Source organism: Adiantum capillus-veneris, chromosome 1 (assembly GCF_014529385.1).
Source record: "Adiantum capillus-veneris isolate H3 chromosome 1, ASM1452938v2, whole genome shotgun sequence".
NCBI lineage: Eukaryota > Viridiplantae > Streptophyta > Polypodiopsida > Polypodiales > Pteridaceae > Adiantum > Adiantum capillus-veneris.
In genome coordinates, this window is record NC_140931.1 from 159,665,723 (window position 1) to 159,680,042 (window position 14,320).

Here is a 14,320-nt window from a genome sequence, read left to right on the forward strand (position 1 = left end):
TCGATTCCTAATCGTGGTTTTGAAAAGTGACAGGAATCCCAAGAAAGAAGGGCTTGTCCAGCCTCTTCTTGTGCCTCTTTTCACTCATTGAGAGCGGACCGTGCACTTAGCGGCCGACCAATCGACGTGAGGTGGGAAAAAGCAACCTTGGTGTGAGCGCAAGGCCGCCAAGGGGTGCGGCCGCGGAAAAGAGAAGAACTCGGGTAAAGAGAAGATCCTTCTCTAACACAGATTGCAAGCGAAAGAAGAACTCACGAACCTCAAGACCCTCAAGAACCCCAAGAACCAAGACCCCCAAGAACCCAAGTTCCTCGTGAACTTAAGAACCCAAGACCACAAGAACCCACGACTTCAGAATGGTCATCACTCGAAGCGGAATGGATACTTCGCTTGGAGGTGATGAACAAGAAAGAGGCGAAGAAGAATTTTCCCCACCAAGAGGTTTTTCCGACCCTCCCTCTTTCCCATCTACGTCAAGGATTGCACTAACTCCTATGGAGGCTTTCAACACACACACAGGATGACACACAGGATTTGCATAAATCATCATGCAACTCATTGATTTGAATGACAATGAGTTGCATGATGATATGAATGACAATGATAAGCATGATGATTTGGAAGTTAATGATGAGCATGATGATTTGCATGATCAAGAAGATTTCTCATTAGCATGATGATTTGCATGAAGATGACGTGATTGTTCACAAGGATGATGAGTTAGTTGATGCTTTTTCTAGCGAAGCTAATCTCGTTGCAGATTCGATCAATCACGAAGGATCGATCTTGGCTCTCGAGCCTAGGTCCAAAGCACCCCTTCAGGAAGAACCGATCTTGGCTCTCGAGCCTAGGTCCAAAGAAACCCCCCGGAAGTATTATGTGTTCGCATGATTGATACGCACGCATTGTTTGAGTGTTTCATTCGTGATCGTTTCCTATATTTTAGTCAGCATCTTTATGTGATCCCTTTTCCTAGGCATGACATATTGTACGTTGAGCACGTTTCACTCATGAATGAGCACGAATGTATGCGGATTTCTCATGAAAAGATGAATTGTTTGCATTCAAGGAAGTCACATTTCATGTCTCTTCCTTGGCATGACACAGTTATAGCAAGAGCACATGAAAGTATGAGCACCAAGCATGGGCATTTCCGTTGTGAATTGCCAAAGTTGATTGCTCTAGATCATAAGAGAAAGATTCGATCTCATTGTTTGCGTGTGTGTGATGAACGGTTTGACACTCCGTCTATTTGTTCATCTACATTGCATGCACAGTCTTTTAGGAAGACAAGATTTGTTCCAGTCACTTTACATGGAATAGGTATGTTCATGTTTTTGTGTTGGAAGTGGTTTCAGGAATTTTCAACCATGGAGATTCTTGCAGAAGGAAGAAGCGTGACTCTAGACGACGTTGAAGCATCGAAGGAGCCTCAGACGACTGTCGCTTTCGGCGCGGCCCAAAGAAGCAAGCGTTGCAGACCTTTATGAAGTTCTATTGGCGATCTCCCTCGACGCCATACAGTTCGGTACCAGTACCTCACTTTGAAAAAGAGAGGATGTCACATGACACATCCAACCCTATGTGTCCGTGGACAAGCTACAGCACAAGGGTTCAGTCAGTCCAGTCAGTCTAGATTTAGAAGTGATATGGCACTTTTGTGAGTTTGTTCGCAGATTGTGTATGACCAGGCACTTAGTGTAGATACATATCCTTCGGTTGCACACAGCATGATCACAAGCATTCCCATCAGAATCCATTAGAATCCTTCAAGGAAATTTTCCAGTGCATTTAGCCTATTTTTCCTATTTTTGACATTTTTCACTTATTATTTTTAAGTGACTTTTGTTGGAAAGTAGATAGGGCAATTTTGCTAAGTTTGTATATAAGCAAACCAGAGTTAGCACTAATTGGCAGAAGAGGCAGCAAAAGCACCTTGCTCAACAGGCAACTTCTCAGCAAGACTAACCCTCGTGACTACTCTGGCGTTTTCTCCACAGAAGACCTAGCGTTTTTGCATCAGATCAGCCTTGGCAATTTGTGCACAGCAGATCAGCCCCGGCGTCGTCAAGACACAGCAGATCAGCCTAGCGTTTTGCATTTGTAGAACAACCGGCGACAGCAGCAGATTTTCAGCCCTTAGCATTTTCAGTTTTCAGCGTGTCGTCGTCGCATCATCGCCATCGACATCGTCGACGACATAGAGTCAGAATTCAGCAGATAAAGATTTGCAGATTTCAGCCATTAGCATTCTCAGATTTCAGCCCGTCTCGTCGTCGTCCTCGTCATCGTCGACATCGTCGGCAAGTCCAAGCATTGTAGAGATCGTATTGTCTTCTCTATCTCTCAGTCTCATACACTTGCACGCACAATGTCCATTCACTTTGTTTGTGATCATAGCACTCTCTCATTAAGAACGGAAGGCTCTCCCTTCCATAAGAATAAAAAGGAACCTTGAGCACATTATGGAGCACTCATCTTGAGCAAAGTTCAAACATTCATTCCACTGCACCTAACAGTACAAGTGAGTGGTCGGGACTCGCTCTTAGACTCTGCGTCCAGATGCTCTGAGAAGTGAGAGCCCAAGCCTATATTAAATAGGTTTACAAGGGATGCTAAAAGTAGAGCCCCAAAAGCTGGTAAATCAAAAGCCTTTTTGAAATAAAGCAAAAGAGCTCTCTCTCTCTCTCTCTCTCTCTCTCTCTCTCTCTCTCTCAAATTGCGTGGCCAAAAAGCAAATCCAAAACTGCCGCAAATCATGCTTTTCGTACGTTGCTGCCATGTCAACATTCCGCGATTCGCGCCGGATTTTGCGGGCATGTCCTTACAGCAGTGCCACGTCAGCAGTCAATTAGTTCTTCCCCGGGACTATGCCAGAAGGAGTGTGTGTGTACCGGGCAGCCAACAGCCACGTCACCAGTTTGTGACAGAGAGCCTTGAGGCTTGATGCATTTGTGAAGGAATGGGGGGAAGAGGAAGCAATTTATAACTATACTGCTGGCTATTTATGCACATTATGACCGTTGGCTGCTCAGATTGTCACAAAGTGATGACGTGGCGGACAGTAAAAACCCTAATTTCTACCAGAACCCTAAAATTCTTGCAAACCCTAATTTTTGCCAAAAACCCTAATTTCCAAAAATCCCGGAGGCTAAAATATATATATATATATATATATATATATATTATAATGATGAGCGACGCGAATCTTGCTTTTTCTCTACGCAATGAGAAAGAGAGAGAGAATGCTTTTGCTTTCAAGTTTTGACTCTCTGTGAGAGAGAGAGAGCAGTTGCTTTTGATTTGAAGCTTTTGGGGCTCTACTTTTGGGCATCCCTTGTAACCTTTAAATTAGTGGTGAGGGCCTCACTTCTCAGAGCATCTAGATGCAGAGTCTGAGAGTGAATCCCGACCCACTCTCTTGTACTTTGAATTGATTAATACAAAAAGATATACCGAAAGGGGCGCCAATCTTTGGGGCCAATATCTCTAGGCACGAAACTCCGCTGAGCCAGTGCAAATCTATTGTGATCTGTGAATTGTTTTGAAGTGGTTATTTGGTGCTGTCGCGATTGATTCTTGACTTGGAGTGTTCAAGTCTGTTATAGTGGTATCAGAGCACGGCCGATTTCTCTTCTACGGGAAATCCGATCCCCAAATTTTTTTTTCCGCGGCACCTATGGCTTCACGCAAGGATCAGTCGACTCCCTCTGCATCTGGAGATGCGGGTTGGGATCACAATGAAGATTCCGACAGAGAGTATGGCTCGCCTCGGCCTACTCAGGCGGAGCGGCGAGAGATGGAGCGTCGCCAGTTGATCGGCGATGCAACGAAGATGATGCTCAATTTTGCGAAGGACCCAAAATTTGCAACATATATGAGCGAGACTTCTTTTCAAGAAGTGCATGAGCAGTGGCAGAAAACCACTACACCCACTCTCAAGAAACCTTCTGCTCACAAGAAATATTCAGAGAAGGAATCAGAAGAGGTGGTTGATGCACGGATTGCTCAGCTTTTTGACGCGCAAAAGAAAGCCAAAAAGCATGGCAAAAAGCAAAAGAAAGGCACTGACTTCCCGGGATATTTGGGTCGTCAGTCGACTTTTAACAAGGCAAAGAAACTAAAGAAGCGTGTTCGATTTGAAGGAGTATCCAGTTCTTCTTCTTCTTCTTCTTCTTCATTTGACAGTTCTTCTAGCTCTTTAGATTCGAGCGAAGAAGGCAGAAAAGGTAAAAAGCGAAGCAAGAAACAACGCTTCGGAAAGGGCAAGAAAAAGGCAAAGAAGGCTACATCTCGCCCAGAGACTGACAGTTCTACTGAGGACTCGTCTACCAGCAGCTCACATTCCAATGACAGAAACTTTTATGCGAACAAGAAGAATTTTTACAAAGCTAACTTGTATGACTTTCTCGAAGATAAAAGCAAGAAAGTCCGAGAGTTTAAGGAAGGTGGCCACTCAATCAAGTTTGATACTTTTTCAGGATACTCAGATGCTTCGAAGGCTTTGTCTTTTATACAACAGTTTGATATCGCTTTCGCGGGAGGACGCTATTCAAAGCACTCCAAGATTCGGAGAGCTGCCTCTTACTTTAAGGGAAATGCTCGTACTTGGTGGTCCACACTTCTTTTAAACAAGACTGCGCCAGTTAAATGGCTGAAATTTAAGAAGCTTTTTATTTCTTCTTGGTTGATGCAAGAATATGAACGAGATATACGAGCTGCTTGGAACCATCTTCGGATGACCAAGAAAGATACAATCAATGCTTATTGTGAAAGATTCTGGAGCTCTTTTCTACCCGCCTCTTCATTCAAGAAGATCTCATTCAGAGAACAGATTGAGCGGTTTACCTTGGGTCTACCTACAGAGATCCGAGATCACTGCTTGGAACAGAAGTCAGCTTCTATTCAGGAGTTGATGAGTCATGCGAAGCGGGGCTTTGCCATTCACTCTGGCAGTCTGACCTACCCCACAAATGAGGCCATGACACAACGAGCCGAACAGACTTCTGGAAATGAAAGTAGAAAGAAAAAGAGCAACCCAAAGAAAAAGGATGCACGACCCAAGCTGACTCCTGAGGAGAGAGCTCGCTTCATCAGAGAGGGGAAGTGCTTTGGATGCGGGGAACATGGACATATCTCCGCAAAGTGCCCTAAAAAGGCACAGAAAGAACAGAATGATAAAGACGATGACAGGCCTGAGAGTTCGAGAGTAGCTGAGGAACGTGGCAGAAAAGGCAGATAGAAAAACAAACTGGTACCACATGGCGTGGAACCTGCACCGAATCTAATGAATGAAAGTACAAACTTTGCCGCTTTTGGGGCAAAGTGAAGGATCAGGAAGCTCTTTTGAAGGAGCCAAGGCCAACTTCTTTTCACTTGGAATGGGTGGCTCGATTTGGAAATTACGCCCGACAAACTGACGCCACATGCGGAAGTAGTTCGACTGGCACCCAGATGGGATGTTGCCATTACACCGAGCATTGGCAAACTTCGTTTGCAATGACAGGGGTGTTCAGGGCACGCGAGTGACGTTCTACTCAGGATCCCTTGGTACCACAAGAACTACGCTGTGGTTGACTACCGGGCCGAGAAAGCGACTTTGATAAATGAAGGGCTTAGAGATTGTACTTGATGAACTTCAGTTTCTTACTCATTCTTTTGGGAGAGAACTGAACGATGGATAAAGGTTGAATATGTTTTGACCTGATCAAAAGAACGCCAAGATTTTCTCCACACTCATGCCGATTGCTTTTCAGAGGGCCTGAAGATCAAACCATTGATCTAATACCTGGAAGCACGCCACCGAATCGGCCATCTTACTGTGTGAGCCGAGTACAGAATGAAAAGATCATGAACCAATGAAAGACCTCTTGGAAAAGGATCTTGTCCAGCCTACTACTTCACCGTATTGCTCTCCAGTGTTGTTGGTTTTGAAGAAAGACGGATCTTGGAGAATGTGCATCGATTATAGCACTCTCAACGAAATCACCATCAAGAACAGATTTCTGATTCCTAGGATCGATGATATACTCGACAGGTTACACGACAAGTTACAAGGATCCTCGTGCTTTAGCAGGATTGACTTGAAGAGTGGACATCATCAGATCAGGATAGCGCCAGGGGATGTCCGGACGACTTTTGGGTTATTTGAGTTTTTGGTGATGCCTTTTGGCTTAACCAATCCTCCTGTGACATTTAACCGGATGATGGACAGGATTTTTCGAGAGTACAGGCTATTTGTTGGCACTTTCTGAGGCAGAACTCAGAGATCATCTGCTTCAAGTCTTTCAGGCATTACGAGATCACACGTTAGTGATTAATGCAAAGAAAAGTGAATTTTTCCTACCAGAGATACACTTTTTGGGACACATTGTGTCAGCAGCAGCAGGAGTGCAAATGGACCCGGCCAAGATAGAGACTATCCATGATTGGCCCGATTTGAGGAATGTCCATGAAGTTAGAAGCTTCTTGGGACTGTGTTCGTACTACAGGCGGTTCATACGAAAGTTTGCAGAGGTTGCTTCCCCTTTGCATACCTTGACACAAAAAGGAGTACCTTTTTCGTGGGGACCCACAGAGGTGACTGCCTTTCAGACATTGAAAGAGAAATTGACTACGGGACCTATTTTGACTTTGTCGGACTTGCAGAAGTCATTTGAAGTATATTGTGATGCTTGTGGTCGTAGTCTGGGTACGGTCTTGATGCAAGAAGGCCATGTCATAGCTTACGAGAGCCGTTTGTTCTCTAGGCCAGAGATGACAGCACAGATTTATGAGAAAGAGCTTTTGGCGGTTATCCACGCTCTTACTCAGTGGCCGCATTACCTCGGAGCAAATTTTACTGTCATTACAGACCATCAGAGTTTGCGCTACTTCTTGTCACAGAAGCACCTTTCGGAAAAGCAGATGCGGTGGGCGAACATCTTGTCACAGTTCCACTTCCAGATTGTCCATGTGCAGGGACAGAAGAATGTGGTGGCAGATGCTTTGTCTCAGAAACCGTTGGTTCTAGCTATTTCCGCGATACATTATAGGAGCTTCGAGGATATGGTCGATCAGTATGCCACAGATACAGATTTTGTAGATATTTTCACACGGATACGGGATGGGGAGACAGTAGCTAGATACTCCCTTCGGGAAGGCTGCTTGATGAAAAAGACTATTTTGTCCGTTACACAGCCGTTGAGGGAAAAGGTTATGACTGAATACCACTGTCCACCTTTTACGGGTCACCGCGGCATTGCTACCACCATGAAAGGGGTAGAGAGATACTTCTTTTGGCCGTGACTCAAAAAGGACGTGGAAGAGTCGTGCGCAGTATGCCAGAAGGTCAAGTTTGACAAGCATAAGGCACATGGATTGTTACACCCTTTTACCCATACCCACCCGCCCCTGGGAAAGTATTGAAATGGATTTCATTTTTTATCTCCCGATTACACAGAATGATGACGATGGTTTTCAGATTACATGGCACGTCTGAGACGATTGTCTCTGACAGAGACCCCAGATTTATCAGTTTGTTTTGGAAGGCAATTTAGGAGAACATTGGCACGCGGTTGCAGTTCTCGTCATCGTTCCACTTGCAGACTGACGGGCAATCTGAGATTGCCAATTCAGTGGTTTTAGATTTATTGAAGTCTTGTATCTCGGATCAGAAGACTCAATGGGAAAAGAACTTACCTTTGGTGGAATTTGCCTACAATAACACGATACACTCTTCGACAGGGACGCCATGTGAGATTGTTGAAAGTGCTGCGAAGGTTCCATCCTTCCTTAGCACGAAAGATTAGTTTTTGAAGCGGATGAATATTCGCGCGATTTGGATACGGCTTTTGCCAAGGTTCGCGAGACTTTGCAGGAGTCTCAAGAACGACAGAAAAAGGCAGCAGATCGCCATCGTCGCGACTTGAAATTGAAGGAGGATGATTGGGTGCTCTTAAGTTTTGAGAAGGCACGCCTACGAAAGAAAAAGGGAAAGGAGAGGCCTTTTTCCAAAGCTTAGTATGCGATACTACGGACCTTTCCAAATCACTGACAAGATAAATGATGTCTCCTTCCGATTGAAACTGCCAGATACTTGGAGGATTCACGATGCATTGCATGTGAGTCTCTTGAAATCTGTTAAGGGTGATGTGCCTGATGATGGGGAGCCTGATGAGCAACCCGAAGTGGAAGAAAACGAGGAGATCCTTGTTCCTGAACAGATTTTGGCACATAACGATACGAAGAAAGGTAAAGTCCGAAGGCGGTTCTTGGTTAAGTTCAAGAACTTTCCTACATTTGATGCGAAGTGGATGGAGGAGGAGGACCTAGCAGATACTCCTCGGATTGTGAAACTTTACCTCTATGTTTTGGTTTCGCATAGTCTACTCCAAACGGAACCCAGAAATTCAGCTTGGCCGAAGATCTGGTGCAGTCAAATGCACAAGATGGGAGTTACTCCGCTCCTTTGTCAACAGATGCCTTGATTTTGATACTAAAGTCACTGATGTCCCTTTGAGCTTCAGGGATACTAAGAGCTGACAGCATTCTGCTGGATGACTTTATGAAATGGAATTCCTGATAATAATACTGATTTGTTCTTGACTTCTTTTGAGTGCAAGAACTGATAGCCGAAATGATTGCAGCATTTTGGTCTGATTGATCTCGAATAGACATGGTTGCAATAGGGGTTAGTCAATCGGACATCGATGAGGTCCCGATTGGACCTAGATGGTTTAAGATCCGAATGAATGTTGAATGTCATGGTCTAAGATCCGAATGAATGTTGAATGTCATGTGATGCTTTTTTTTTTTTTTAATTATAATGATGAGCGACTCTAATCTTGCTTTTTCTCTACGCAATGAGAAAGAGAGAGAATGCTTTTGCTTTCAAGTTTTGACTCTCTGTGAGAGAGAGAGAGAGAGAGAGAGAGAGAGCAGTTGCTTTTGATTTGAAGCTTTTGGGGCTCTGCTTTTGGGCATCCCTTGTAACCTTTAAATTAGTGGTGAGGGCCTTACTTCTCAGAGCATCTGGGCGCAGAGTCTGAGAGTGAATCCCGACCCACTCTCTTGTACTTTGAATTGATTAATACAAAAAGAAATACCGAAAGGGGCGCCAGTCTTTGGGGCCAATATCTCTAGGCACGGAACTCCGCCAGGCCAGTGCAAATCTATTGTGATCTGTGAATTGTTTTGAAGTGGTTATTTGGTGCTGTCGCGATTGATTCTTAACTTGGAGTGTCCAAGTCTGATACACAGATGACCTTTTTTTTTCCTGCCCGTTTATGGCCGTTGCTGCACGTTCCGGCTCGCTCCAGCCCAATCAAGCTCTGCCGTTCCGATCATGTCCGGCCTGTCAGAACGCCTGCCCTTCCGGGACGTTCCGAGCAAGTTGGACCAACCAAAACACCGTTCCGGCGTTCCAAGGCCTCCTAGGTCCGTTCCCTAGTAACTATGGCATTATTGCCAATTGATGTGGAAATTCCTGCACTCAAATTGTTGTCATTGGGAGATGAAGAGCAAAAATATACTTGGCAAAAAAGGTTATTGAATTTACAATGTTTGCAATTGGACAGAGTTTTGGCTTTGAGCTACTATGAGGAAGTGTCAAAAAAGCTCATATAAAAGCTAATGAATGTGTGAAGGACAAGGAAATTGAAAAGGGTGATCTTTTGTTGCAATACAATCGTAAGTTGAACAATACTTTCCAGAAAAAGTTTCAAATCAAGTGGGAAGGTCCTTTTATTGTTGTAAACAAGTTTGACAATGGCACATATCAGTTGGCAGATTTGGGTGGTGCACATCATAAATACCGTGTTAATGGCTATAGAATGAAGAAACATCTAGCACGTTTGATGACAATTGTGACAGATGAGATGCTATCAATGGAGGAAGACAGTGTGAAGACATCCGAGGATGTAAATGAGGTTTCTGGGAATAAGCTGCAACAATTGTTCACCCTAGAAACCTCTGCTTGTCATGAATGCTCGAGGGGTTGGCAAGCTATGTCATGCATTTTTTGCATGAGCACAAAGTCATTAGATCATGCCATAAATCTGTGCTTCGAGTCTCGGGAGTGACCATGTAAAAATTCATGTACAAAGGTTTGGTTTTGTCGGGCTTGTGTACTAGTGTTTTGGGTCGTTCGAGTCCCAAAACATGGTTTTCAATAAGTATTTTCAGCCGTGCTTTATAGCTTGTGAATCGGACTTGTACACCATGAGTTATGTGCGTCCAAAGTGGACGGTCTCGACTTAGAAAGTGGTTGAAGATGCATGCGACAAAGGCAACTGGACCAACTTGATGATCTAAAATTAGAAATGTTGAGATTTTAAATTTGTGGAGATAGAAGAAGTAATAGGCTCCAAACCGTGCTTTATGGTGTTGCATTTGGTGGCTAGAGCAGTGCACTATGATCCTGGGAAGTTGGTCCTAAGAAAGGGTCAAGCTGGAAATTTTCGGTGGGAAGGAGTGAGTTGGAGAAGTGTGGGAGGAAGGTGCCATGTAGCAAGGGAATAATCCCACATAGGGGAACTTGGGCCCAAGGCAAAGGGTATAAGAGGTGGAATGGGTGCATCAAAGGTGAGAGGAGCTCTCTTAAGGCTTGGCTACGGGGGCTCGTGGGCTCATGGGGAGGAAGATGGCGCATTTTTTGGTTCCCACTAGCCTGCCCAGGTGCCTGGCTCCCTTTTTTGATCCCCTGGACACTTGCCACACCCCCCTCCCTTGGGTCAACAGTCACCGACACCTCCTTTCCTACCCAAAAAAGGCCAAAAATGGACCAATTGAAATGAGCCTACAAGGAGAGTCTTGTCGGCTAAGAAGAGAGGGAAAATCTTTGGGGATAAGAGATAAAAAGAGGCCCCATTTTATAGCTGCAATTCTCTGCAACACCTGTAAACTTTCGAGAGAGCTCATTTTTTAGCAAGAGAGAGTACACCCCCAACTTCGAGTGGCCATAACTCTCATCTTTTATCTGTTTTTAGCCTATGGATGCTCTACGGACATCTACTGGAGACGAGCTACGTCATATGTCCTTGGTTTCTCCTAATTCTCAGTTGCTTCATGCTAGAAGGGTTCTTCATAAATCTTTATAGGTGCTTATCACAGGTGGTTTCGGCAATGTAATAGTTCTTCCTCTCGATGGTGTGACTCGTGCAAGGCTATAGAGACACTCATTTTCCTTGCAAACAACACTGATTGCTGACATGGCAGTTTGTACCAATACCCTTTGGGGTGGAATTCAGCCACTCCAGGTCGCATGTAGTCTCTCTCTCAGTTTAGTTGTTATTGAAGTGCTAAAAGTCTGTTCAATTTGTTCTTTTCTATTGACATGTGGTGCCCGTCTTGTGACAAGATCCCATTAGCATCTAGAACCATTGTATCAGCACTTGTGCAATATAAGCAAATACCTCTCTAGCGACAGAGCGGGGCCCTTGGAGGGGGGTTTGGGACTATAATCAATTCCGGTGAGGGATCGGACGGAAACACAGAGATAATTGTAATATGCACACTTGGCAACACTTTTAGTGCTTCAAAACAACTTGAATAACTAAGAGAGAAGACGACACTTCCCGACGGAGTTCCGAGTCAAGACGCGTTGGCCACAAAGACTGGCACCCCTTTTGTTGGATAGACTTTAGTTTCTTATTTTTAATAAAGTAGGCTCCTCGACGGGCACTCATAGTTTGAAGTTCCTTCAATTTCCCTCTTATCTTCTAGGTTTTAGGCTTGAAGGCCGAAATCTGCAAAACACAATCAAATTAGCCCAAGACCCGAAGATCGCTCAGATGTCCTAGCATCATGCAAAAGACTTCAGATGCAAATACTTCACAGAGAATTCCGGCTTTGACCGCCAGATGAAGGCCAGAGCCTTGCTCTTGTCCGTCGTCTTCCATTTAAAATGTCAAGCTTAACTAAAGCCCAACCTTCCTGTGATGCAAGGAAGAGATTCTAGGTATATGTTGTAACCCGACAGTTACCCTCAATACTCCAGATGTGCTTCAAGACTTCTCCGTCCTTTGGCACTTTAAAGCCTCCTCCTCCCAGCTTCTCATACACAAAATGCAAACACACACACTACATACAATACTTGCACATGTCAGTCACGTTCTCACTGCTCATGATATGAAATATTGAAAGAAAGATTCTTGTGCCAAGCTGAGAGAGCAATGAATAAACGATGAGTTCCATATTCAGAATGTCCTATTGTTCCTAGTAGCTAAAAGAAGCATGCTTGACAGGACCATTCTGCAAGGCATCCTCGAATACTAGTTTGTTATCCCAAAATTCTTGTTTGATTGCAGCTGAAGAGTAACAGCTCACTGTGATCCTGCTTTATGAATACAATGTAGAAGGCCACCATAGCTTACCGTTGGACAGTTCCACGCCTGCTGCATCGACACGGCCAGTATATGTTTGCATGAGTTTTGTGCTTCAGGAAGCAAATCGCTTGAAGCGGATGCGTGAAGTACGTAGTGCCGTAGCAGCTCTACACAAATCACATATCTGACTGAGTTCGAAGCCCGCCTAAACCGGCAGGCCAATTTTCTAGAAGAGGACAATTTTACGTGAAAATCACAAATTTGTATTGTTTATATTAGCGATAAATTACCCTTCTCTAAGGAAGGTAGTGATGCTTGGTTGACCTCGTCATAGAGATTTATGTTTTCAAGCTATAGAATAGGGTACTATTAACTAGAGTGCTTCGTTAGCCTGCATGATCGGAAGTGGATAACAAACTGGTATAACGGTGCAAGCCGTCAAGGCGATTGCAATTAGAGAGAGCTTCCCTTTGGTGCTTGGATGTTTATGGATTTGATACTGGATGTTTATGGAAATGAATGGAGAGCAAGGGCACCATTGTAAATACTATTTTGTTCTCATCGAAGCATTGAAGAAGAGTATACATTAGTAAAAAGAACATAGAAGTGAAAGCTGAGAGAGAGAGAGAGGGAGTGTGTGAGTGCGCTTATTTTAATGTCGACAAATCTTGTGAGCGTTAGTGAGCAGAAGTCACTCATATATACAAGAATTTATGTACTGTTTTGTTTTGAGAGAGAGAGAGACGCAGGGCTTTTTTTTTTTTTTTTTAGAGAGAGAGAGAGAGAGAGAGAGAGAGAGAGAGGGAGAGCTTATTATTTGTTTTGCTCAAATCTTGTTACGCTAAGTGAGTGTAAGTCACTGGAACGATTTAATGGAAATAGTATGGTAAAAAGTTGATGAATTAAGAACGGAACTAAGCAAACGAGAGTTGGTAAGACTTTGAATGTAGCATGCAATGACTTCTTCACAATGAAACGGACAGAACTTCTGTGGAGAAGAGGAGGAGGACTAGGTAACAACACATATTAGTGGGAGATTTTGATGCAGGAAGTAAGGGCTATATCGGTAAGATGATCTTCAAAGTTGCGCGTGTGACTAACTGGTTGACAGGAAAATAGCGCGAAACGAATTGTTTAGCTGACTAAAGGTGGTTTAGCCAACGCGTTTATGGATGTTATTCGTAACTCCGATATATCTCCTGTCGTTTTTCGTGCAGCGTATACTGTAGACTATGTATTCTTTCCGCGACGCTGCTTTTTCTGGGGTGGAAGGCCAATGCTTGTCTCTGGTTGTTGATGAGTGTCTAAATCTGCAGTCCATGCAGATTGGTTAGGTCAATAAAAAAATGACGGTGCTACGGAGAAATGAATGGAAGCTAGAGACACTAGTTATCCATACTTGCCTTGGTCTACTGCAACTGGCTCGTATGGAGAGGCTGGTTGGCCGTAATTTACTGCCTTGTGTTCGTTGTAGTGCCATGCTACCTTCTGGATTGTGATAGGTGGATTAGTTGCGTTGTGCGTGTGGTTTGCCGAAGTCATGAAATTTGTCAAGATAGCGGCACAGTTTTCTTGAGTAGCTTTTGAAAGTTCAGCCAAATCTATGTTGTAACCAAACCGCAGCTGCTCCATCGTGTACAATGTAATTCCTTCAGTTTTTGTGTCGAGGAGTTGTTGTGCTTCAACATTACGCAAGATACTCTCGTCATCCTCGTGCTGGATATCAAGCTCTTCAAGTATTTGCTTCATGAGACCTGCAGGATGTAGGAGCAAACTGGTTAGCGTAACAGATAGAAGGCATTACATTTTTCTTTTCTAATAGTACTTGTTGTCATCCTATCTGTGTTTGGTGTGGCCATCGTTTGGTTTAGAGCTTTATATCTTGCGTCGCACTTATTAATGAAGTTGCGACGCTCTTGAAAAGTATGGAACCCCTCAATATACGCATGGGGTTTCTCGCCAGCTGAGTTAGCCAATCTCATCTACTTAGTCGTGAGGTAAAATCTCTTAGGTTG

At 44.1% G+C, this 14,320-nt stretch overlaps 1 protein-coding gene across 18 annotated transcripts in view; it reads right to left on the bottom strand.

Moving 5' to 3' along the window:
* LOC147465897 (uncharacterized) overlaps positions 1–12,546 on the bottom strand; it is a 100,676-nt gene extending 88,130 nt beyond the window's left edge. For 14 of the 18 annotated variants that reach the window (XR_015189540.1, XR_015189537.1, XR_015189539.1 and 11 more), the window contains exon 1: positions 12,354–12,546. Coding sequence is in view for 7 of the 18 variants with exons in the window: in XM_086522633.1 (XP_086378759.1) it covers positions 12,354–12,405 (52 nt within the window). In the remaining 11 variants the exon portion in view is untranslated. The remainder of the gene's footprint in view (positions 1–12,353) is intronic. The other 4 variants (XR_015189546.1, XR_015189544.1, XR_015189541.1 and 1 more) reach the window with 1 other exon arrangement.
* Positions 12,547–14,320: the final 1,774 nt, after the last annotated feature.